At 40.2% G+C, this 22,582-nt stretch overlaps 1 protein-coding gene across 6 annotated transcripts in view; it reads right to left on the reverse strand.

Annotated features, from left to right (window-relative positions):
* GPAM (glycerol-3-phosphate acyltransferase, mitochondrial) overlaps positions 1-17,096 on the reverse strand; it is a 30,586-nt gene extending 13,490 nt beyond the window's left edge. For 2 of the 6 annotated variants that reach the window (XM_088059676.1, XM_005520736.3), the window contains exons 1-12: positions 16,926-17,096; positions 16,063-16,223; positions 14,534-14,664; positions 12,472-12,594; positions 9,491-9,564; positions 6,511-6,624; positions 5,131-5,280; positions 4,308-4,404; positions 3,142-3,278; positions 1,756-1,855; positions 816-1,028; positions 328-441 (exon numbers count right to left, since the gene is read on the reverse strand). In XM_088059676.1, coding sequence (XP_087915802.1) covers positions 328-441; positions 816-1,028; positions 1,756-1,855; positions 3,142-3,278; positions 4,308-4,404; positions 5,131-5,280; positions 6,511-6,624; positions 9,491-9,564; positions 12,472-12,594; positions 14,534-14,635 — 1,224 coding nt within the window. In that variant the 5' untranslated portion in view covers positions 14,636-14,664; positions 16,063-16,223; positions 16,926-17,096. Of the gene's footprint in view, positions 1-327; positions 442-815; positions 1,029-1,755; positions 1,856-3,141; positions 3,279-4,307; positions 4,405-5,130; positions 5,281-6,510; positions 6,625-9,490; positions 9,565-12,471; positions 12,595-14,533; positions 14,665-14,828; positions 14,851-15,559; positions 15,658-16,062; positions 16,224-16,925 lie in introns of those variants that run through there. The other 4 variants (XM_088059672.1, XM_088059673.1, XM_088059674.1 and 1 more) reach the window with 4 other exon arrangements.
* Between the last annotated feature and the right edge of the window lie 5,486 nt (positions 17,097-22,582).

The following is a 22,582-nucleotide window of genomic DNA, read 5'->3' on the forward strand; positions in this document are numbered from 1 at the left end:
CCAAATGTCTCTACAATGTAAAGAATTACCAGACAGTATAAGAACAATTTTAAAGATTGCTTGTTAAACAAAGAACCCCACCAGTAAGAATACTTAGACTGTTTCAAAAATAATGTATCAACTCTGAAACTATTTCAGCTTGATGCAAATGTGTCCAAAGACTCACACACTCATCAAAAACAAGGATACTTTTGTCCTGCCAGAATGGACTGCAGCAGATAATGCTAGTGATGATAACTCACAAAGAAAATTGAAATAAATGTGTGCCACTATTGAAACACCAAAAATGGCAAACCTTCAAAAACACCTTCAAGATACCAAACTTACTTTTAAGGAAAATGGTTGTGCAAAATCTACTCTGACACACCCATAATTCTTCCGCAGCATTCTGAAGACTCCTCTAGCTATACTCCATAGACTTTCATTCTTCTTAGGCTTGCCCTAGAAAACATAGGTGGTTGTTTTGCTTTTCTTCTACTTTGCAATTAGAAGGTTATGTTTAAAATTAAAATGCATGCGACAGCAGACGAAGCAAGGCCAAAGCTTTTGACACACCTTGTAACTTCAAGTAAATCAAGAGAACTATTTTTCTCCAGAGATATCCCCTTGAACATATTACTTGTCATGTCATGAATTTGCATTTAGAAGCGTGTCACTTGTACCTGAGCACTCCCCGTCAGAGGCATTTTGTGATTCATGGCTCAACCCTGAGTGCATGGCACAGAGGACCAGCACAACCTTTAACTATGCAACACGTTTTCCTTCACATAAGCAGAAAATCCCCTAGGCAAAACAAGTTGTTTGATTGCTCTTACCAGCTGTTCACTGTTATAGTGACCTTCAATTATGCGATCATAGGAGATTCCCACAGGTATAATTAGGACATCGGGAGTAGCATTGGAGAAGAGAGCATCCACCACCACAGACAGAAGACCTGCTCTAGCTCCAGATGTCTTTCCACTTCGAGAACGTGTGCCTTCCAAGAATATTTCTAGAAACTGCTGCTGTCTCAACAATTCTTCTATGTGCTGAATACAAAAAGATTGGAAAAAAGAAAAAATAAGTATCTAATTATATTGGCATAGATATGTGTAATAACATACAATTATATTTCAAATATATTGTTGGCAACCATTGCCTTTTAAAAGCATTGGAAGATCACAACTTGGCATGAGTACTTGTGGAAAAAAAACCCAGTAATTAATTAATGCCTGACACAAGCCCAGAGCTATATGCAACTGCATTTGCATGAATATACAAGCAGTATAATGACATTTGTTCAAAAAGTATCTCCAGCAATGGTTGATGCAGTTGATTCCCATTCATCTTTCCTTCTGGATCCCCAGCACATCCCATCTTCCAAGATGCAAATACAGCTACTATACTGAATGGCACAAAGGATTACATCAACCCTTCATGAACAGAGATTTCCATTGTGTTAAGTGAATCAGTGTAGAGATGCCTCACAACAAAAGACATCAGTGAAACAAGTATAAGTTAACTCAGAGAGCATTAAATCCACATTCCTTAATAAGGATTATGCAAGGTGGGTATCTGCTCATCCTCAAAGGGGCTGAGCATGCAATTTTCTTTATTCTATAAATTCAAACCCTCATACAAAAATGAACCCTCTTTTTGCAGTATGAAACTTAAGACAAATTCAAAGCAATAAATTCATCTCCAGAATGATGGAACCCTCCCACTTGCCACCCAAGTGGAACACTACCTACAGAAAGGAAGACAAGAAATACACACCACATAGAGCAAAGCTCTGTAGAGGAAATCCTTACGACCGTCAGGGTTCTGATCCAACTTCCGACGAATGAAAAATCCTCCCAGCTTACGGATCAATGTGCTGCACACCAAAGAAGGATTATGCTCATTGATTTCAGTTTGCAGGAAACTACTACACCTCCAACAAATAATTCCTTGCACAACCAGGGATGCAAATAACTGAAATTCTTAAAGACTAAACTGTACTACACTACTTGCACATGATGGGACTACACAAATACTTCTCTATTTCCCTTACGAACAGGCTTCTTTACACAGTCTTGTTCCATTTCACTGCCTTGAAAAGCCACTGTACCAGGAGATTTTTGCTCACTGAGATGCTGGTGACCCATATAAGAGTTAACCTAAGGTGGCCCCAGTCCATGCTGGGCTGCACAGACTGCATGACTTTGATGTGCTGCACACTCCCCTCAGCTGCAGAATCAGCTCAGCCAGCTGATTTTAACAGAGCAATCTGCAGGCAGCTCCCACTTGACAACATCTGCATCTTCCTGGATTTATCTCAGTCTAGCAAGAAGTTCTCACAAGGACATCCCTTCTGCTTGATATAAGCAATGATGAATAGGGTTGTTTGCTTGCAAGAAAATCCTTTACTGGTTCAAAAGAGCAAACAGGAGTACCCCTTTCTGCAGACAGGGTGCTATGTGTGGATCGTGGGCCTGCTGAATACTGTCAAAATCAGGGTGCCCAGTGCCTGAGATAATGTTAGATTATCTATGCTAAACTTTCTTTATTCTGCTGGCCCCAGGAAATAGAATTTTAATTGATAATTTATATGAATGCCTCTTTCACTGGGATTATTACAGACCAGTACCTACTGGTGTAAGATACCATTAAAGTCAAGGTAATCCCTTTCTTTCCTCATCATTTGCTGTAATATCCAGTGGATTTTTAGATATCAAATATGCCCAAATTCTGTCTCAATGGCAAAATATTACCTAAAACCTCAGGTTCTTCAGCTACCAAAAATATAATTTAAACACAGACTCAAGAGGAATACCCACAAAGTATTATTCACCCACTACTGTTGCTGCTCATTAGCTAGCTCATTAAATCCATGAAGAGCTGTCCATGCACAACTCTTTCTCCCATAACATCTTTATCCTTAGTCACCTAACCACTTTGAGACTTGGAGAAAAGGAATATCCTTTCTCCTTACCCTCCTAAGGTTGCAACAGGGCTCCTCACCAGGATGTTGCGATGCTCTATCTCTGAACACGTCATAGGAAACAAAGAAGTTTTACATGATGACCCAATAAGAGTCAGATAATTTTACACTTGAACATTTTGTGCAATAGGTCAGATCTCACCATCTCAGACTTTTTTCAAATAAGAAGAGGTTATTACCTGAAGATGGGGATGTTGAGATTGTTCCCTGCAGCTATGTAGGGTGCTTTGATGTTATGGCAGAAAAGAATGAATGTAAGAAGCAGGTAATCAATGTGGGATTTGTGAACAGGCAAAAATATAAGAGGCAAATTCATCTATGGTGGGGAGAGAAGGAAAAAAGAAACGAGTCAGCTGGTAAAAAACATGGAATATTACTCCTTTTCTTTAATCAACTGTTGAGATTGCTAGCATCATATCTGAACTGATGGTGTTTTCCAGTTACCATAATTGAGTTTGCTTACTCCTGGTCTTCCTTCAGCTGGGACAATGAGAACATTTTAGTCTACTTGTCTCTAGTCTTAGTTTTCAATTGTATCCATTATATTAACAATGATTAATATTCCCAGTTTCTTCAGAATCAGTTTTCAATTGTATCCATTACATTAACAATGATTAACACTCCCAGTTTCTTCAGACTTACAGTGTCAAAACACTAATCAAACAATTAAAGGGATGAGGAAAAATCCTCACTATCACCAAAGTACTAGTACTTCTATTAGATATTAGCAAGGATTTATGAGTAGTGGGTTTCCCAAACACAGTATTCAAAAAAACCCAGCAAAGAACAGGAACTTCTTTGTTTCATTTATCTAATCAATATTTCTAGGGTAAATCCTGCAAGAAGAGTTAATTCATTTAAGTGTAAAGAAAATGGTAGTATTTAGGAGTTTGACTAATTTCAATAAATATACAAAAAATGGAAACAGATAGCTAGTAAGAAATAGGGAAAGTTTTTTCTTAAGTTTTCATTCCAAATCAAAGTAAAAGTGAAAAATCCTGACTAGATCTACTAATTTACTGCTGTCTGCCTCAGCTCAAAAAAACGGAAATTATGTTGGATGCAACATTTCTGAGATAATCATTCAACCTGATAGTTAAAATTTCATCCTGAATCAAAGGATCAGAGTTCACATAGTATTTTAGGTTACACAACTCTAGGAGCATATATTTAATAAGAACACTCTTTTGTAGTGTTCTTATTATGTTTCAGATACAAAATGGTTCTACCTACAATTGCACTTCATACAGACTTAGCAGAACTCTCACAAAAAGAGAAGTGCTGCAAACATCATTAGAAACTACTTCAGAAATCTACCTTACTGGATTTTCCCACCCTCCCTTACCTCTGTTGCTGCTTTGACCATTTCTATTTGACCTCTGTGGATCTGGATATTCCAGAAGAAGCTGTTGAACAACTTCAGTAACACCCAGCCAGTCAACCTAAGGGAAAACAAACACAACTCAAAAAGCTTCATTTATTTCTGCCTCTGTTCTATATTGCTTCTGTGTGACTAAAGGCAAAGCCATTTAATCTGATCATTTATATTCAAACAAAATTACTATAAAATCCAACTGCTAAACAAGGTTTTGCCTATGGTTAGTAGCCACATTTCAGCTTCCTGCAGTTATGACACAAATCTTGTATCAACCTCAGTAAAGGCTGTGAACTAGGAACATGACAGAGACAAAATTATCCTTAGTAGTAAATGCAGACATCACAGGAGAGGATTTTATCTAAAATAAGACTCTCCCCGAGATATTTATATCTACAAATTATAATATTAAATAGGCTAATGGAAAAATTTTCTTTCAGTCTATGATGCTGCAGATAGCTGTTCTTGCCCATATGAGCCTGAAACAAAAAATTATGACAATATTGGTCGAAGCATTAGCACCAAAACTAGTTTTGGGAGAAAAGGAAAAGTCTGTATTTAATCTTATCATAAGATATATTCCTTGGAAAGGCAGAGGATTTCTGCTGCATCTGAAAATGAAGAATAACTACTATTTTATTAGCTAACATTAAAAAGGGGATTTTTATGAATAATATATTTTTAGAATAATTACTATTTTTGCGTCATGTGTTACAAGCTCTGTTGGTATTATGCAGAAGGAGCTTGTCCATTCTTCCACTCACTGACAATATCAATGAGACATTTTTCTTACCTGATTAAAGCAGGTGACACATTTGCTACCATTTCCTGGAGAATTTTCCTAGCTTTTTTCTTCACTTTGTTGATAGCTTTAGGATCCGTCTGAACAAAACTACCTGGAGTACTTGGTTCAGAAGCTTCATCTACAATGGCCTTCTGGACTCTAAATATTAAAAAGTAAAGTTTATGAGACAGCCCCACAACAGAAGAGTCCAAGACACAGACAGCAACAGCTTGGAATGAGTTATGTATTACTATAGGAGTAACTTGCAAACATAAAAAGCATCCACAATGAACTATTGTGTACTCCAAATGCATTAAATTGAATTCAATTTTATAAGCTCTAATTTAAGAGGCAGGTGATGACTGAATGGGCTCAAAGGTGACTACATGAAACAATATGCACACAGTTCACAGGTACTAATATTAAGTGACTGCAAATTTTCTGAAACAGTTAATAAAGTTAAAAATTCAGGAGGAACAGGTACAAACTCATTTTTGTTAATGTTTTCTTTTTCGTGCCATGGCAGTTTCACTCACCTTATTAGACAGATTTATGCAGTTACTATTTTGAACTTCTAGATTACTTTTGCCCTTTAGTTCTCAGTTTTACCAAGTCTAACAAAATTTTCTAAGGGCTATTTTCCCCCTTTAAAACATACCCAAGAGACAGTAAGTTAACACACCATGACTGTAGCACAACATGGTCTGGTTTACTTTTAAAAAGCAACACTATCATCTTCAAATGGGACTCAAGCTTTAAAAATTCAGGAGAATTAGGAATGTTAAAGTAGGCAGTGTGTGCACTCTGACAAAAGTAGCCTCAAGGAGCAGGCAAGGGTTGAATTTCTTTGTGTCCAAGGAAAACTGATACCCGAACAGCTGATCAGGGGTTCAAGATGCCATTCAAAATGAGGTATATGAAACAGAAAACAAGCTCCACAAAATTAAGGCTGGGTACTCCATTCTACAGCCTTTTTCCATTTTTTGCTGCACTCTCCAGGTGTGAACTCAGGGTACTCCAAAACGCTGCTTTCCTATTATTTCTGAAACACTGACAATTTCTGATGACTGCAGTATGACTTCAGTGGTGACGATTTGCATGAGTTAGATAAACAGGAGTTTAAAGAGCTCTCATGTACCAATTTATTTTTCTGTGTACTGTCTGCTATTCCCCCACTACACACCATTCATTTAGAGACTTGTAATCCTTAAACTCCCCTCTTTACTATTCCAACAGAAATTGCAAGCTACATTCCTGAAAGGCTGTGCTAAAGATACTGCACCTTCTAGTATTTTAAACAGTCTCATTTTCAAAACTTGCAGTTTCTAAATTAAGGCATATTTTAATGTACTAGTAATTTAAAAAACAGTTAATTTTGCATCATCTTACCTGCTGCTATTCAGTACATTTTCTGTGAGATTCTTGGCAAACATACCCTTATGAACATCCCTCTCTTGCACAAAAAGAACATAACAAAAGCGTCTCGCAAGCCACCCTCTGTACCTAAAAAAATGCAAAGAGTATTTCAGTGTGATCCTCAAAATATTTTTCTGCAAAAAAAATAGCATTAAAAACAACTAAAAATACAATTAAGAAGCAAAAGTAAGTAAACTTTTATAAATGGTTGTCTAAAAGCTTCTGTGTCTTCTAGTAAATTGCCAATATCTTCGTGTTACGGATGAAACAACTGATGCATAGTACAAAACACCTGAGCCAACTGGGGTCTGCATCCATTCAATTCAGGGTGACACTGGCCTTAAAACAAACACCCACAGAATCACAGGAACACAGCAAACAAAAAACCAGCATATACATTTTGTCTGTCCCCTGGAACCAACTCGCCAGCTCAGTGAGGCCAAAAGAAGTGATAGGGTTGATTTCCAATTTGGCGTCCCTTTCCACTGAGAAAAGTAAATGCCCAGCTAAGAGGTCTGTCAACTTCAAGGAACACCAAGTCCTCTTGGTAAAGCTGCTCACATAAGTGCAGGGTAAACTCTCACTAACACTTCTGAAAATATGTTTGCATTAGCCATGAAAACTAAACCTGCTTTTTTAGTTAGCTTTTCTTCCTTTACAGTGTTTTCAAACACCCAGTCCTATGTGTCTTCTCCATACCTTCTCCTAGCAAAGTTTTAGCAAGAGTATAACCGCAAAATAATCAGTAAATCTCACTACAAATTCAAGTGTTTAAGGTAACTTATGAAGATAGTCTCTTATTTTTAAGTTAACCCTGTCCTCTACTCTCTCAATCATACAAGCAGAAATCACGTGAGAAAAAAGCAATATGGAATATAAAACGTCACAGAAGATGCATGTGATACAGGAATGGCTTACACTTCATTCCCCACAGTGGATATTCATCACTATTCCTCTCCCCACCTCCCTCATTTACCAGGCCAGCAGTGGACAAGCCACCACTTCCACAAACCAAACACCTGGGACCCCCAAACAGCAGAGCTGATGAGATGGGGCAGAATTAACAGCTGGATGAAAAATTCAATTCTGGCAATTCCTAAGCCCAGAGCAGGAATTATGCAAAACCCCAGTCCTGAGGTCTGCTGGTGCAATGCCTGGCTGCTGCTCCAGTGAGTGTCCCAAACTGAACCGTGGGTGTCAAACCTCATGGTGGTTTCCATGCTGGAGCGCTGCCAACGTCTCACCCATTGTCATCACTCGAGTTACTGATCTTGGCTGTTAAACCTCCCTACCACATTTCAGTAAATTTATACATGTGTTAAAAACAGCAAGGAAAGATGAGACAGAACTTTTACACTGCAAAAGGCCAAAGTCCTTGAGTGCACTGTAATTAAGATGAGTGCACATGCATGAGCCATGGACACAGAGTGTTACAGAATGATTACACAAATATTCAGACCAGCTAATCACGCTGTCAGAGAAGAAGACTAGTGACTCTGTTTTAACTGCTTTTTTCCCTTTATTCCCCTTCTCTTTGGAGTTTGAGAGCCTTACTGATTATTCTAGACAGCAAAGATAAGGATATGCTTCTTTCTGACAACAGTATTTTTTGGTAACTGTGAACATATCAGAACAGCACACAGCTATTGAAGAGATCTGTCAAGGTATGAAGGCTTCTACATTCATTTTACAGCTTAGACATAATGTAGTTTAATTGGAAAAATGTGTTTTCTGATCATGTAGCAATGAAAGACAAAAACAACACAGAATCGACCAGTCAGTAGACACTGAAAACGGGCAGTTGTACCTCAGATAAAGGCTGTCAATACAGTTACAGGATGCTGGCAGTTAAAGAGAACCCCTCTTGCTTCCTAAGGCCAGGAAACTGTGACTGTGTAGCCACATGAGACCTCAGAATTTCATTAAAATTGTACATTTTCACACTATAATGACACTACATTTCTCACTATTCTGAGCTAGATGTGTTTATTTCAGAATAATTCATTAACCCCTATTTTTTTCTCCTTATATTTCCAATTCAAGTAACGTTGACCATTTGAAACCATTCAAGCATTAGACTTTCTAAATTAATTTTTAAAAAGTTAAACGGTATTTCTTGTTACTTTTCTGTATTTCAAACTATAAGCTCAACTCTTAAAAAAACCCCACAATTAATTCAAATTTAATAAAGAACAGCCTCTAACATTAGCTTTCTCCCTCTCAAGCACACACAATGCTGCCTTTCTTTCTCTCAGACACTCTGGCTCAGTTCTTTCAGGCTGCTGGCCTCTCTTTGTTTGCTCTGACTCTACACTGCAGGATCTGCTTATGCTAATCATTACTGTAAAAAAAAAAACTTAGCAAGCATTAACTTTCCAAAGAACAGAATATTTTTGTGCAATTCCAGTATCTTCATCCCAGAACACAAGATATGATTCTAACAGCACAAAGTCACATCTTCATTTTTTAGATTTTTTATTTCATTTATACCACACTTTTCAGAAGCTGCACTCTGCCACTGAAGCAGAGAAGAGACAGATTCATAAGACATATTCAGGTTTAACTGCCATAAGTGGTAATAGTGAACACCTAAATTGTGAGCCAGATCTGCTTACTTAAAGTGCAGCCTGAAGTCATTCTGCATAAGGGAATAAACTGGGTCCCCTCAATATTATGCTACAGATGCTGCCATTTGCACAGAAGGAGGAAGAATTTTTTTTGTGGAATAGGTTTGACCCCTACACTCCTTGTCTATAACCCCAAAGGACTTTGCCCAGTTCCCAAATAAACACAGCCAGATTTAACAAGCACATTACTGAAGTCAGCATCAAATTTCTGCATTTTAGGACCACAATATATATATCAACTCAGTCCAGACCACAAAAGAGATTTCCCTGTCATAAAAGCATAACACCTTGAATTTTAAAAGCAAAAGAAACACTTGCTACATTACCTTGTATGTGTTTCGTTGATGTATATGACATTACGTAGACCCAGAGAGGGAATACTAGAATTGAAGAAGTTATCCTGTAAAACCAAGAAAAAAAGATTGATGGACTATTTCATTACACAAAAATAGCTTTGTCTGTTACACTCATAACATTTAAGATACTACAATGTTTTTCATTTGTACCATAAGCAAAGCCAAAATCAGAATGATTGAACCTGCCTATAAAGCACAAAAACTTCTAAAATGAAAATGGAATTCAAATCACTATTCTCAAGTCCAATACTTTCACAGCATTTTCTAGGATTTACCATGTGGTTGTACTGGTTACACTCTTCAAGCCACAACATTTCATCAGATTCTGATGTAATATAAACCAGGACTTGTCATAATGCAGAACTCATCTTTGAGACAGAACTTTGTTAAGCCATACTGGGCATTAGTGTAACCACGAGCATTTGACGCTCAGCCTGTAGCATCCAGTTTGCCAGCAGATCAAGCATCATGGAACAACAGCCCAAGGGTCAGGATATCCATCCATGGTGGCAAATCTCTACATTCCTGCTCTGCCTGAACAACAAACTCAGTCCATCCTTGTAGAACCTTGTTACAGACTCCACATGCCAAGGTATTATTAACTGAGATGAGTTTAGGAGCACTTCCACAACAAATATTCCTTAGCAGGAAGACCTAAATTCTACTCTTCCATAGTCCAAGTCAATACCTTGACCAAGAAGCTGATTTCTTTCTACCCAAATGATACACAATTATAAAATTGGTACCTTGCCAGCAGTGGACTACAGCCAAAACTACTGAACTGTACTTGTCAAAGAAGACAAAAAAAGGACAGCAAAAGAGAAAGATGGTCACCAGCAACAGCAAAACTGCAAAACAGCCTCACCACCAACTCTGCAATGGGAGTCAGGTAAGAGTCATTTGTCTGTATTTTGTTTAGGACACACCATTTGCCACAAAATTAAAATATATGACTGTCCTATGTTATTTGCAAATCAGGTAGAAATTATGTGCTACAGTGAGAGCAGAGTCTTCTGCTCCCTGCTAAAGCACAACTGTGCTGTACAATCAACCAAGTCCTGCTCTAAGGTCTTAAGAGGAAACTTCAATGTTATGCTAATTTCTTTGACAACACTGGTGATTTTCTGTGGATCTTATAAGCTGATGACATGTTCTGGCTAGGAGAAGCAAAGTGACTTGTTCTTGGTCTCCCAAACAGCCAGCAACAAAGTTAAGTACCACTGAATGCCAGTCCATACCTGTCTATACCAGTGCTCTCAGTGTCAGGTTAAACCTCACTATGAAACTCATCCTGCAGTGGTCCTGTCATACTTTAGCTTTTCCTTATTTAACTCTTCTCCAACCCTGCATCAGGCAGAGCACGTGATTCTATGAGATCAACTGAGCCAGTATAGGATGTCCCTGCTGGCACAAAGAAGCCCAGCTCCCACCACCATATCCTGGCCTTTCCTGATGATCTCTACACCTCACCTCTTAACTTACAGCACCTCTAGCATTCATTACACACTTTAATGTCCCAGCTTCATGCAGACAAGACAAAAAACTAAATTAATAAAGCAGGTAATTTTCTACTTGATCAGCCCTCAGGAGAGCAGGAAGGAAAATGAGAGGGAGAAGCAACATTTTCCACTCTAAGCCAATGCAAGTTGTTAGTCTGGTCAACACACTTAAGGAAATTTGCCTCGCTCATTCCTTTTCCTTAACAAAAATAATGAAAAGGCAGCTCCAAAAAAAGTATTTGGAATCTAATGAGAGGATTATCCTTGTTACTGTCTGTGCAAGGATGGTATTTTTTTCCTTACAGCAGAAGGCAACAAAGGGCTTAATAGGTCACACCCCTTTCTTAAGTGGGATCTCAGTACAGTTTAATTAGTATTTTATTAAATGGACAAAATACAGAACAAGACTTTTATTTTTAAAACATAATTCCCAGTTTGAGGGGAACAGCCTAATTACTAACAGGCTAATTACTAAATATATGAAGCCCTAAGCTGAGGATTCACACACACCTTTTTTTTAAGTCAAAACGCTTGTCTGTTTGAAGTAATCTCAGTTTATCTAATTGTTTGTCTTATTGCTCATATCATACACAGCCTTCACAGTACATTTGGATTTCTATACCACATCTGTATGTCATTGCTGCAATTTTCTGTTCTGGCAGAGGAATAGTGAAATAACTTCTCTTTGGTAAAAGAGAGCAGCAAATGTTCCCTCTGGCTCAGCCAATGAAGGTATAACTGAGTGCAATCTAAAGCCTGGCGTGTACACACAGCCAAATTACACGATGAATTGGTTGCAAATGGTACTGTGCCATTTATCAGCATTTTGCATCTTGAGCTTAGAGAAAGCCTGCCCAATGCAGTTCAATAAAGTTCACATTTTAATTCAGCTTGTGCAACCTCTCTAGAGCCACCATCTTGATACTGTTCCCAGCAGACAAATATCCCCACTATCACAACTGGCAGTCCTTGTTTCCTTGTTTCAGGCTGGGCAGAGAGGCAAGCAAACAGTCAGGTGTAGAAAATTAACTTGTTCTCTCAAGTACAAGACTGAGCAAGTTGGAAAGGAAGCATACTGCTTAGCTTCCAAACAGTATTTATCCTGTGGATAGAGAATTAAAGTGTCCAAAAAGCAAGCTTTCACACTTTGATATGCTCCAAATTCCCATTATTAACCTAACACACCAGGTAATTTTGCTATCCCACTTCCTAGTAATAATTCTGACGAGCTGGAGAGTTTTGTGCAAGGAGTGAGTCCACATTGAGAAGTGTGTGCCATCTTTTAATTCCATGACCAATAAAACATAACCACAAACAACAGTGAAAAACTATAGCACTTTATGAAGTAAAAACATTGTGACCTTAATTCTAAAAGTAAGGAAACTACTGCAACTTCATTATGCTGCAACTATGCATTATTGTCAAACATAATCCATTCCATAATCTTCTTACCCTGCTCTGGGGAGTGCATGCATAGCAGCATCGTCCCACAAATGGCCTTTTCCTGCTCAGCAGAGCCTCCTTCCATCTTGAAGTGGCAGATCGGAACAGAGTGGGACGAGAGTTACACTCCCCCTGCAGAACAAAAGACCACTGTGTAAATATGCAGAAATATGCGTCCTACTGTGTATGAAAAAGCTTTGAGGAAGGGGAGCTGCCAGACACACAAAAAAATACCACTCAGTTACATAAAGGACAATTTTTCCCAGTGATTTTTTGAAATTTAAAAAAAAATAGAAGGAAAATCTCAGCGTTGTACTTATGTATCTAAGCATTGCTGCATGGGCTGACACAAAAGTTTAAAAGGAATGATAACTGTAATTAAGAAACACCGAAGAAACTGCCAGCTGAGAAAACAAAAGAAATTAACAGTACACTACATTCTCAATAATATAAAAATGCTTGCAATATGAGCAATGTATTTTAAGGTTCAACTGATTATCACCCTGTAAAATTGCAAGAAGACTCAATGTATCCAAAATATTAACGCCATGGACTCTGTAGGCACTTTCAGCAGTTTCATGCAGAGTGATATGAAAAAGGAACCCCTGTGCCTTCTCCAAAGTTACACTATCTGAAGATTACAGAACAAAAAATCCAGAGTGACTGCATTCACAGAACTCATTCTCTGTTACGACATAATGCAAAAATTGTAGTTAAGTATATTTTTAAAGATTTTGATTGTTTTCATTGAAGTCTACTGAATTATTGCTTGTCTGAGAATGAGAACTGGGTTGCCACTTTTAAACCACGTGTTTTATTGAGAGGAAAGTTACTTCCAGTATTAAAAGAGAAGTTACAGAAACAAAACAAACCAAACCCAAAATGTTGTTTAAAATAGAACTTTTAAGTGGCAGAGCAGCAGAGTAGAACCAAGATTGGAAGACACAGATCATCACATACTCAGCCCAGTGAGAAACTCCCAGAAAGTAAAAAGCAATGCTGAAGATACTTAAAAACTAAGTTGTGTATGTATCACATTTGGCAAGCAGCATGAGCTGGCAAATATTCCAAGGTTAACTCTTCCATCTGAAATAAACAAGTATCAAGATGCTAAGCCTGCCATAATCCCTCCTCTATCACCTTCTTTAATGCTAACTCCAAAACAAACCAACTTTGTAACAATGCCATCAACTTCTGCTTGCCTCCAACCCCAGAGGTATCTCTCCAGCATTTTCTTACAAAATCTCCTTTCTATCTCTTCTGACTTGCCTGCCCTTATTCTCACAGACCTCCTGGTTATTGCAGCTTGCTGTTCCACGGAACTTAGATCTAGCTAGACAGAAATCCCACCTGCCAAGACATCTGCCCTTTCCCTCAACTCTGACCATTTTCCAACTCTTCTTCTGTATCAAGTTCAAACTCCTCCTTTCCAGACCCATGTCTAATTCCTCCTCACCCATGCTGCTAAACCAGCTACGATCACCCCAGTCCCCATGTGGCTCTTTTGGCTCCACCCAGACCACTCACTGCCTCCACTGTCCCCTCCAAATCCCAAGACTCACTCAATGGAGGACGCAGACTTTTAATAGGCTCCTTATTTATATCCACCAATCTTTTTCTGCCTCCTGGACTGCATAGAAAGCTCCAGCTTCAATGTCTATATGACTGTGCAACTTCAGTACCAAGCTCCTTTTCACCTGTACACTTTAAACTACATCATCCAGAAGAGCAACAAGCTTCCTATTTGACTTGCTGTTTGACTTTGGCTACTCCAGAATGGGATTCTGTGCATCTACTGCTTTATATATATATAAAATGACTAGCAGCTTCACACCAGAAGACTGTAAGAATATCACTAGACTTTGACAGGAATTTTCCTTTGTAGCAACGTTACTCTTTGGCACAGAATTGAACTGTTGGTTCCTCCTTACGTTTCAAGTTAAATTAAAACCAAGCTGTATCATGCATGAGAGGCATAATTCCTTATCTTTGTTCTTCGTAACAATAAAAAGTCCGCCTTCAACTTGAAGAAATAATAAGATAAATATGGCCAGTAACAGTTTTTACTTACCCACTCTTCACTGGAATGCTTACATCTACTGATGCTGCAGTCTGCTGAGGTGGACAAATAGGAAACATCTATTGTTCCAAGGGACAAAGCAGTTTCATCCATGACACAGGAATTGAACTGAAGATCACAAACTGCAAAATAATAATATGTGCATATATATATATATATAATTTTAATCTGAATATTCATATATTTATAGGCATGCAATATTTATATGCATGCATGCATAGAAACACATGTCTAATTTCAGTAATGGGCATCTAGCAATAAATTAGCAAACAGATATTTTTTTCACCTTTCAGTAAAAGTTCATTTCCAAAGATGCTTCCTTGCAGCTAGAAATTGGCATTTTGATATGCTAAAAACCCCAGCACATTTGACTTCCATAAACACAGCATATGAACCAGCTTCCTGCATGGTTTTCTCTCCCTGCTCTTCTTCCCATAACAGGTCACTACAGCCCCTTTGTAATTTTCCACTGTTCTTTACTGCACACTTTAAACCCTGCAGCCGTAAGGATACGCATGTCAGACACTTTCATAAGTTTACTATTCTCTTGCACTCTGTGACCTTGCTCTTTCATAATTTGCTTCTCAAGGACACCTATGATCTACAAAAACTGTCATTAATGTTCTCACCTAATCCCACCTCACAGTATATGTTATGTGTCTGGTCTAGCTGTAGTCAAACCAGTTCGCAAATTCCTTGGGAAGAAGGAGTGCTCTATAAAAAAAGCTCACCGCTAAATGTGAACACGCTGTTGACAAGTGACATTTCGGTCTTGTGGGATTAAAGAACAGAAAAGAAATCTAAACTTGAATTATTATTTTGAAGTTTGTAGCTCATATAAGCACAGTAAATCATTCTCTCTTGGCCAAAGAAACAAGGAAGGGCAAACATACTAAAACAACTTAGTGTTGTACAATGTGTTTGCAAAAGACTACAAATTAAATTGCTTTGTTATTGAAAGCCACCGAAATAGGAATCCCAGCACTTTCACCGAGAGAAACTGTAAAGAGGTAATACCTCTTCTTCCGTCTGTCACTGCAAGGAAACTTCTGTGGCCAAGCTGTGGGCCATCAGGAATGAGACTGCTCCCACCCAGCACGATAAGCTAACATCTGCAACAGCAAGACCTAAAACTTTAGTCCAACATTTTTTGCCTTTCTTAGCGCCTTCCCCAAGTTGCACGCACAGAGCTCCCACTACAAACTGGAGTCTGAGCCAGTATAACCATGCAGACCATGCATATCCTTGCACAGCCTAAGTACCTAAGCCATCCCTTTATCTTTACCGGCTCTTACATTCAATCCGCCTTTTATTTAAATTAGTCCTCAGTCAAATTACTATCTAACCCTCACAATAAATACAAAAAAATGCCCGGAAATCTCAAACGCTGGAACCGAAATGCGTGCCCCTCGTGCTCAAGGTGACCTTGGTTGCACCGGTACATACAAAAGATGAAGTTAAAAAAATACGCAATTAAAAGCCCGTTTGAGCAGCAGCAGCAGCAGCAGCCGCATACCTACCTGTGAGCCAACCCGCCCCCCGAGCGCCCGCTCCCCGCTGCGGCGCTGGCGCTGTTCACCTGCCGGCCACCGCCATCCCCGCGGGCTCCAGCAGCGCTCCGGGCTCACCAGGGCTCCCTCAGCAGCGCTCCGGGCTCCAGCCCCGCCGCTCACCAGACCTGCTATAAATAAAACCGCGGCGCTTAGCGCGGTGGGGGCGCGCAGCGCCCCGGGCACCGCCGCTACCAAGGGGCCACCCCGCGCCTCTCCGGCCGCGGCGAGGGGCGGCCGCCGGCCGCGGGCAGCCACCGGCCCCCCCCCCAGAGCCCCGCGGGGACGGCCGAGGCTCCCCTCGCTTACCAGACCCCGCCCCCGCCGCCCGGCCCGCGCTGCCCCTCAGCAGGCCCGCGACCCAGCACCGCTGCTGCTCCTCCGCGCTGCCCCGCTCTGCCGGGGCCGCACCGCCCCTCCCGCCACGCGGCAGCCGCTGCGCTGCCCCGCCCCGCCGCCGGGGGCAGCACCGCCCGCGCCGCCCCGGCTGCCGCCCGCCCCTGGGCCCCGTCCGCCCCGCTCCGCTCCGCTCCCCTCCGCCGCCGGGCCCGGGCCCGCGCTCACCGCGGGCTCCGCTGCTGCCCCGGCCCTCCCGCCGGGCCCGCGGCGGCGGCGCCGCGCCTGACGCGACTTCCTGAGCGCCCGGTGCGCACTGCGGCCCTGCCCGGCCCCGGGCCCCGGCGCTGCCCTCACAGCCCTCACAGCGCTGCGGTGCCCGTGCCCAGCCGTGCCCGGAGCCCCTCCGGCCGGCCTGGCCCTGCTGCAGCCGCCGCATGGTTCAACAGCCGCTTCCCCCGCCCTCCTCCCCCAGCCCACAGAGAGCAGCGACTCACGGCTGTTCAGCTCAGATCTGAGCCGCTAAACACGAAAACGCTGGAAAAGTGATGTGAAATGGTGTTTAAATGGGTTTGCAGCGACTCAGAGTTGCCGCTGAGAACAATTGCAGAAATTTCGGGACAGGTATCGATCTGCCTGCCCGGCCTTGCAGCAGTGCCAGTTTGCCTTTCACTGAGCGCAAAAGTAAATGTTGATTGAGATTGCTGCATGTAACCAAACAAGGGCGAGAGTATTTTTTGGCTTTGGCATCCTTGGGCTATTTAAAGACAGATTCTCTGTGGCTTGAGTTACAGCCCAGCAGGAAGGCTCGTGCCTACATGTCTTCTTTGAATGTCCAAATCACAGCAGTGCAATACAGGAATACAGTGACAAAAGATACCGTTTATACTAATGCAAATAGTCTGCTTAGAGATTTAAGTGGCACGAGGTGTTAGTTTTCCCCTTAAGGTTTTCTTTCCAGATGTTGTTTTGAAGTTATTACAAATGCGAACTGTAAAGAATTACAACTGCCTTTCACACATAAAATGCCTAAGATGTGATAGACGGAAACTTAACTGCTGCATGCATATTGGAACTGCCTTAGTTCCCACAATTGAGTGCCTCCAGGGAATACTGCTGGAGTATTAGAGCTGATAGTTTACCAAGAGCACTCTGCAGTTTGTGGGTCAGAAGGGAATTTGAGTCTGAATCTTCTTCCTTTAGCAAGGAAAAACATTTTGTTGCAACGTGGATATTGGAATAAAAGATACCTAATTTTCAAATTAAAAAATACAATATGAGCCAGTGGAATGTACAACTCTTATAAAGTTTGTATTTCTGTGCAATAAGCAGTCCAGTATTTGTGTATATCAAATTGCTTTCTAAATCACCACTTTTTGTATAAAGAAAGGACAATCTGTAATTGTATTTCTGAGAGCATTCACATATTAAAGTTTTCGTCCAGTTTTCTCATAATCTGGGCCAGGAATTTCAAATGTGTCAGTTCTGGTGAAGAAGAGCTGGTGAAGTAGTGCCAAACACCCACGTTCTAGTTTTGGTCTTGCAAAGGAACATACCCAGAATATCTGGCCACTTCTAAAATACAAGCCCTGCCCGTTAGCTGTCCAGCTTTAGAACAAAGCTTTTGACTTGACATCAACTTTTTCTTGGAGTGATTTGTTGAAGGTGTGTTGGGAAAGAGGGCACAGATTCTGCTTTCAGCTGGCTCTGCTGCAGCTGAGAGCAAATTTGTAGCTGCTTCGCTAATCAGAGCAGAGCCAGGAGGCTTTAAGTGTTTCAGCGACAGTCACACTGCTACTGTCACATCTGTATTCCCTGTACACCCTCACCTCGGCTTTGCTTGCTCAGCGAGCATCTCATTGCCTTAGTGGAGGCCAGGGAAGGAAACCTCTGTCTTTGATCTGGTGACCAGGAGCAGGGCCACATCCCACACCCAGGATTGCGTGGGGTTTGACTCAGGGGTGCTGTAAGCATCGAAAGGGGAAGCTCTGAACTCCACTCAGAAAATCCAGTGTTACATCCTGGGTTTTTGTAACTCTCTGTTTAAGGAGCAGATAACAGAAGAAAAGCCCCAATAAAATGCTGTAGCCCACATCCTGATCATTGCTTCCAGAGTGAATCTATGTGCAGTGAGGGGAGTCAGAGCTTGAATCATCTTATAAATCACATCACAGCACATGATTCAAGAGCTGGATTACATGAAAACTGAATAGAACAGAGATGGCAATGAACGCTTCTATATTGAGTATAAGAAAATGCAGAAAACATAAGGCCGTTAAAATTCTTACTAACGTCAAGTAATTTAATTGTTTCACTGAATTTGTGTTGTTATTTGGGAACTTCTTAGTAGATACTTTAGAGAAGACCCTCAATACTGCTTACACACAACCTTCTCTAGGTGTGGTATCACACTGATTTTTTTACCCTTCCACTCATAAAAATAGGGGATCAGAGAGGGTTCTTGTTTTCAACGTGCTATGGTGTAACTCAGAGCAAACTCTCAGCCTCTGAGTGTAAAGCCAGCTTGTCTATTTTGCTTCCCTCAATAAAAGATGAACTATAGTACATTTAAAACCTAACATGGAGCTTCTGGCATGTTTGTATTTTTTTCATTGTACTTTTAAACTGGTATATTTTTCTTGCAAAAGAGTTATTTCTGTGATGTAAGTAACACAAAAATTAGAAGCCTCAATGGCTTTATCATAATTTTGTACTGTCTCTAGAGTCTGATTTTAGTATCATTTATGAGAAAACGGCTTAGGCTATTCTTTAGATTGTTTTGAAAAGGATAGTAAAATTGATACAATATTTTACTTAAACGTAGTGATTCTGTGTAATAATGAAAGAATGTTTCTTTTATGATTGTAGAGCAGTTTTCGCATTTTTCTAACCTTTAAAAATTCTTGGCTTATTGTAAAATAAATCCAGAGATAATTTCGTCACTCATTTGAAAAGGATCTTGAATTAGTCTAATGGGAATTGCAGCTTAGCAAGATCTTTCTACACTTGTATAAATCCTCAGGCTTAGTAGTAAAATCTCATTTCAGTATTGAAAGCTTGATGGTGATGTTGTGTTGCCATGGAATCAAGCAAATGGGAAAAATTTCGGAATGCCCCGAAGGAACAGACTTTCAGAGCTGCACGTGCTCCAAAAAACCCAAATACTGCTGGGTTTTGCTTCCAGAGAAGGGAGATTCTATCCTGTTTCGATTGAAGCCAATGGGAGGCTTGCCACTGATCTCAGTAGGAGCGGGTCCGTGCCTGAGTTTTGCAATCCATCTTTTTAAAGTCCTTAAACTGAAGCGTTTGCCTTGCCAATGAGTCCAGGGAGGTGATTTGCATATGATGGCAAATGAGCAGAACCCTGGCTTTGTGTGAATAAGCTGCTGACCACATTCGTGCATAGCAGCCCGCAGAGGAGAAAGAGCTGGCAGGACTCTTTCTTTCTAAAATAATGATTAGTCCTTCCTATGTTGAAATTCCTCATGAAGCTTCCAGTGGAGTTCAACAAAGTACCTGTTTGCTGGACAATTCTGTGCAGAGGAGGAGGGAGCAGGGACAAGCGGACTTCTTTTTACATTGGCTCTACCCCGGGTCTGTTTTCTGAGCTCATTCCCAGCGATTCCCATGATGTCACTTCTAGTAATGGAGACATGTTTACAAAAGAGTGCACAGAATCCTCTTTAAAAAGAAACTTTCAACTTGGGGAGTGTTACAAAAGTTAGGAAACAAAAACTGTGAGGAGGGAGTAAAGATCCAGACAAAGGATTTTTGTTTGCAGTGACCGAACTTGACCTCACATGACTATGAACAATAATGAATATGCAGTTTGGCAGTGGCAGAACTCACTGTCAGCAGTATTGCCTTTGGTATACAATATATTAAGAGCATCTGAGAGTGGCAAGTGGCCATGAAATGGGCTGATAAGATTGTATGTAAAAATGGTTTGGGTATACTTTATATCTCCTTTCAAGACAAATGATTTTTTATTTCCTATTTCATCCCCCTTATCTTGAGAACAAATACAAAATTCATTAAGAGTACAGTGACTCTCTCCTATGTAATATATTGTGTTTCTGTAATTTTGAAAAGATAAGGGCATTTTAGCCCAAGCTGCTCCTAGTTTTTCCCTTCAACTTGTTACTCACATTAGTACAAAAAGGCTTTTGTTCTAATAGAAAGATCCAATATAACTAACTGGGTTAAAACCAGTATAATTAACTTTTACACTTCCAAATTTAGCACCATTTTTCAATCAAGAAATTACACATATACTTGTGTTTTGTACAAATAAGAAAATCCTAACTATCCAAAGGGATTGCTAATTTTAAATTAAGCTGTGCGGAATAGCAGAATTTGGAACAAGATTCTCCCATAGTTGTGCCTTGAGCAATTATCTGCCATAACAATGCAGGCATCCCCCTGCCTGCTGTGAACAAGGGGAATGTGTCATAAACATGGTTACTTTTCCACTTTTGTTTCTTGGGGATATTTACGAAGCTGGCATTCTATCCAAGAGCTGATTTTATGTGAAAAACAACAGATGAAAAACAACTCATTTACTGCATATAGATCCTAAATACTGTTGGATATTCCAAATTATTATCCATTTGTAAATCATCAAAAATTGATTTGTGTGGGGGCCTCTGGTGTTTATAGGATACATTGCATTTGCAGGTATTTCAGGTTTCACTAATTTCATTGTCAAGCCAAATAAACTTGTACCTGTTGTCAACTTCTCTGCAAAAAGCAAAGACTTGCTTCTCATCTAGTTCCCTCTCCAGGAATCCAGAACTGCTTTCTACCCTTCCAAAAAGGAAACCAAGGAATATAATAGAGAAATCTAAGAGCTAAGGGCAGTATGGGCCATTTTGAAAAAAATGGCATCTCATAGAAAAATCACAAAATCGTGATCTTATCAAGTCATCCTTGATTCACAGAACTGTGAATTGTCCTAGAATAACACAACCTCTAATTATCATGAGGTTCTAAGCAAGTGTTTTTTCATCAAAAGGAGGCACTTTTCACTGCTCAGGTTTGCTCTCTTGTGCAGCTGTTGACTTTAGAAGGACTTGTCACATCTTGTAAAGTACTGTAGATACTGGAAGCTGGGATCACAGACAGCTCCTTCAACAGCAGTGCACATGAGGTTGTGTGACCCAGGTGTTGAATCACATGACATCCCACCGCTCCCCTCATTTTCAGGAATTTGGGACTATAATCAAGGCACTGCTGGGTGGGACACTGGAAGAGTCTTAATATCTTTGCCATGAAAGACACAACACCTGATGGTTGGGAAATTTTCACAGAATTTTGGAGACATCTTCTGAAACAACTTGGGAGGGTTATGAAAGTGTCTGGGCATCAGTTCTGCTCTGATGCAATGGTCCTGATGCAGTCTGCCATATTCCAATGAAGGCTTTACACTCCCAGTATTTTCTAATCCCTTATGTGATTATCTCTTATACAGATGACCAGAGAGACACCTCCAAAGGGCAACACTCGCTACTCCCCAATTTATCCAAGCAAACAAAATGGATTTGCTGACTTTTGGTTTTGCAAAAAGCACAAAGGAACTAAAAATCCCCATAGATGTCAGGTATATTTCCTTTCTGTAAGTCAGTCTCACTAAAAAACAGATGGTCTCCAGGCTTTAGTTTACCATAGATATGTATAATTAATTTTATGTAGCTGAAATTTTATCTGTGAACACAATTAACAAAATGTAAACTATAAATGTTGTCTCAGCACAACAAAATTAACTGAGAACCCTGACAAAAAGCAGTTTTTTTGCTTTTAGCCTTCTCTCTGCACTAATCTGGCTACACCAGTTGTTACATTCCAATTCTGACACTCAAATCATGTTGAGCAATTTTCCCACAGTGTGTTTCCCAAACAAAGGAATTTTTCCCACTCCCACTTATGTGTCTCTTGCAACTGGGAACTGCAGAAAAATGTCCTTAAGTGCTAAGATCCAGCCAACCATTGAACTTGTATTGCAATGTTACATTTCAAAAACTGTGGGTGATCATTTGACCAAAACGATACCAACTGACCCAGCAAAAGCATACTTTTTCAGTTACTAAATTACAGATATTCAACTCATATCATGATAAAATCTTACACAGGTTTTTTCTCACTGTTTGAAGCATAA

Source organism: Pseudopodoces humilis, chromosome 9 (assembly GCF_049639895.1).
Source record: "Pseudopodoces humilis isolate 2021_Gansu_Grassland_sample_001 chromosome 9, ASM4963989v1, whole genome shotgun sequence".
NCBI classification, from domain to species: Eukaryota; Metazoa; Chordata; class Aves; order Passeriformes; family Paridae; genus Pseudopodoces; species Pseudopodoces humilis.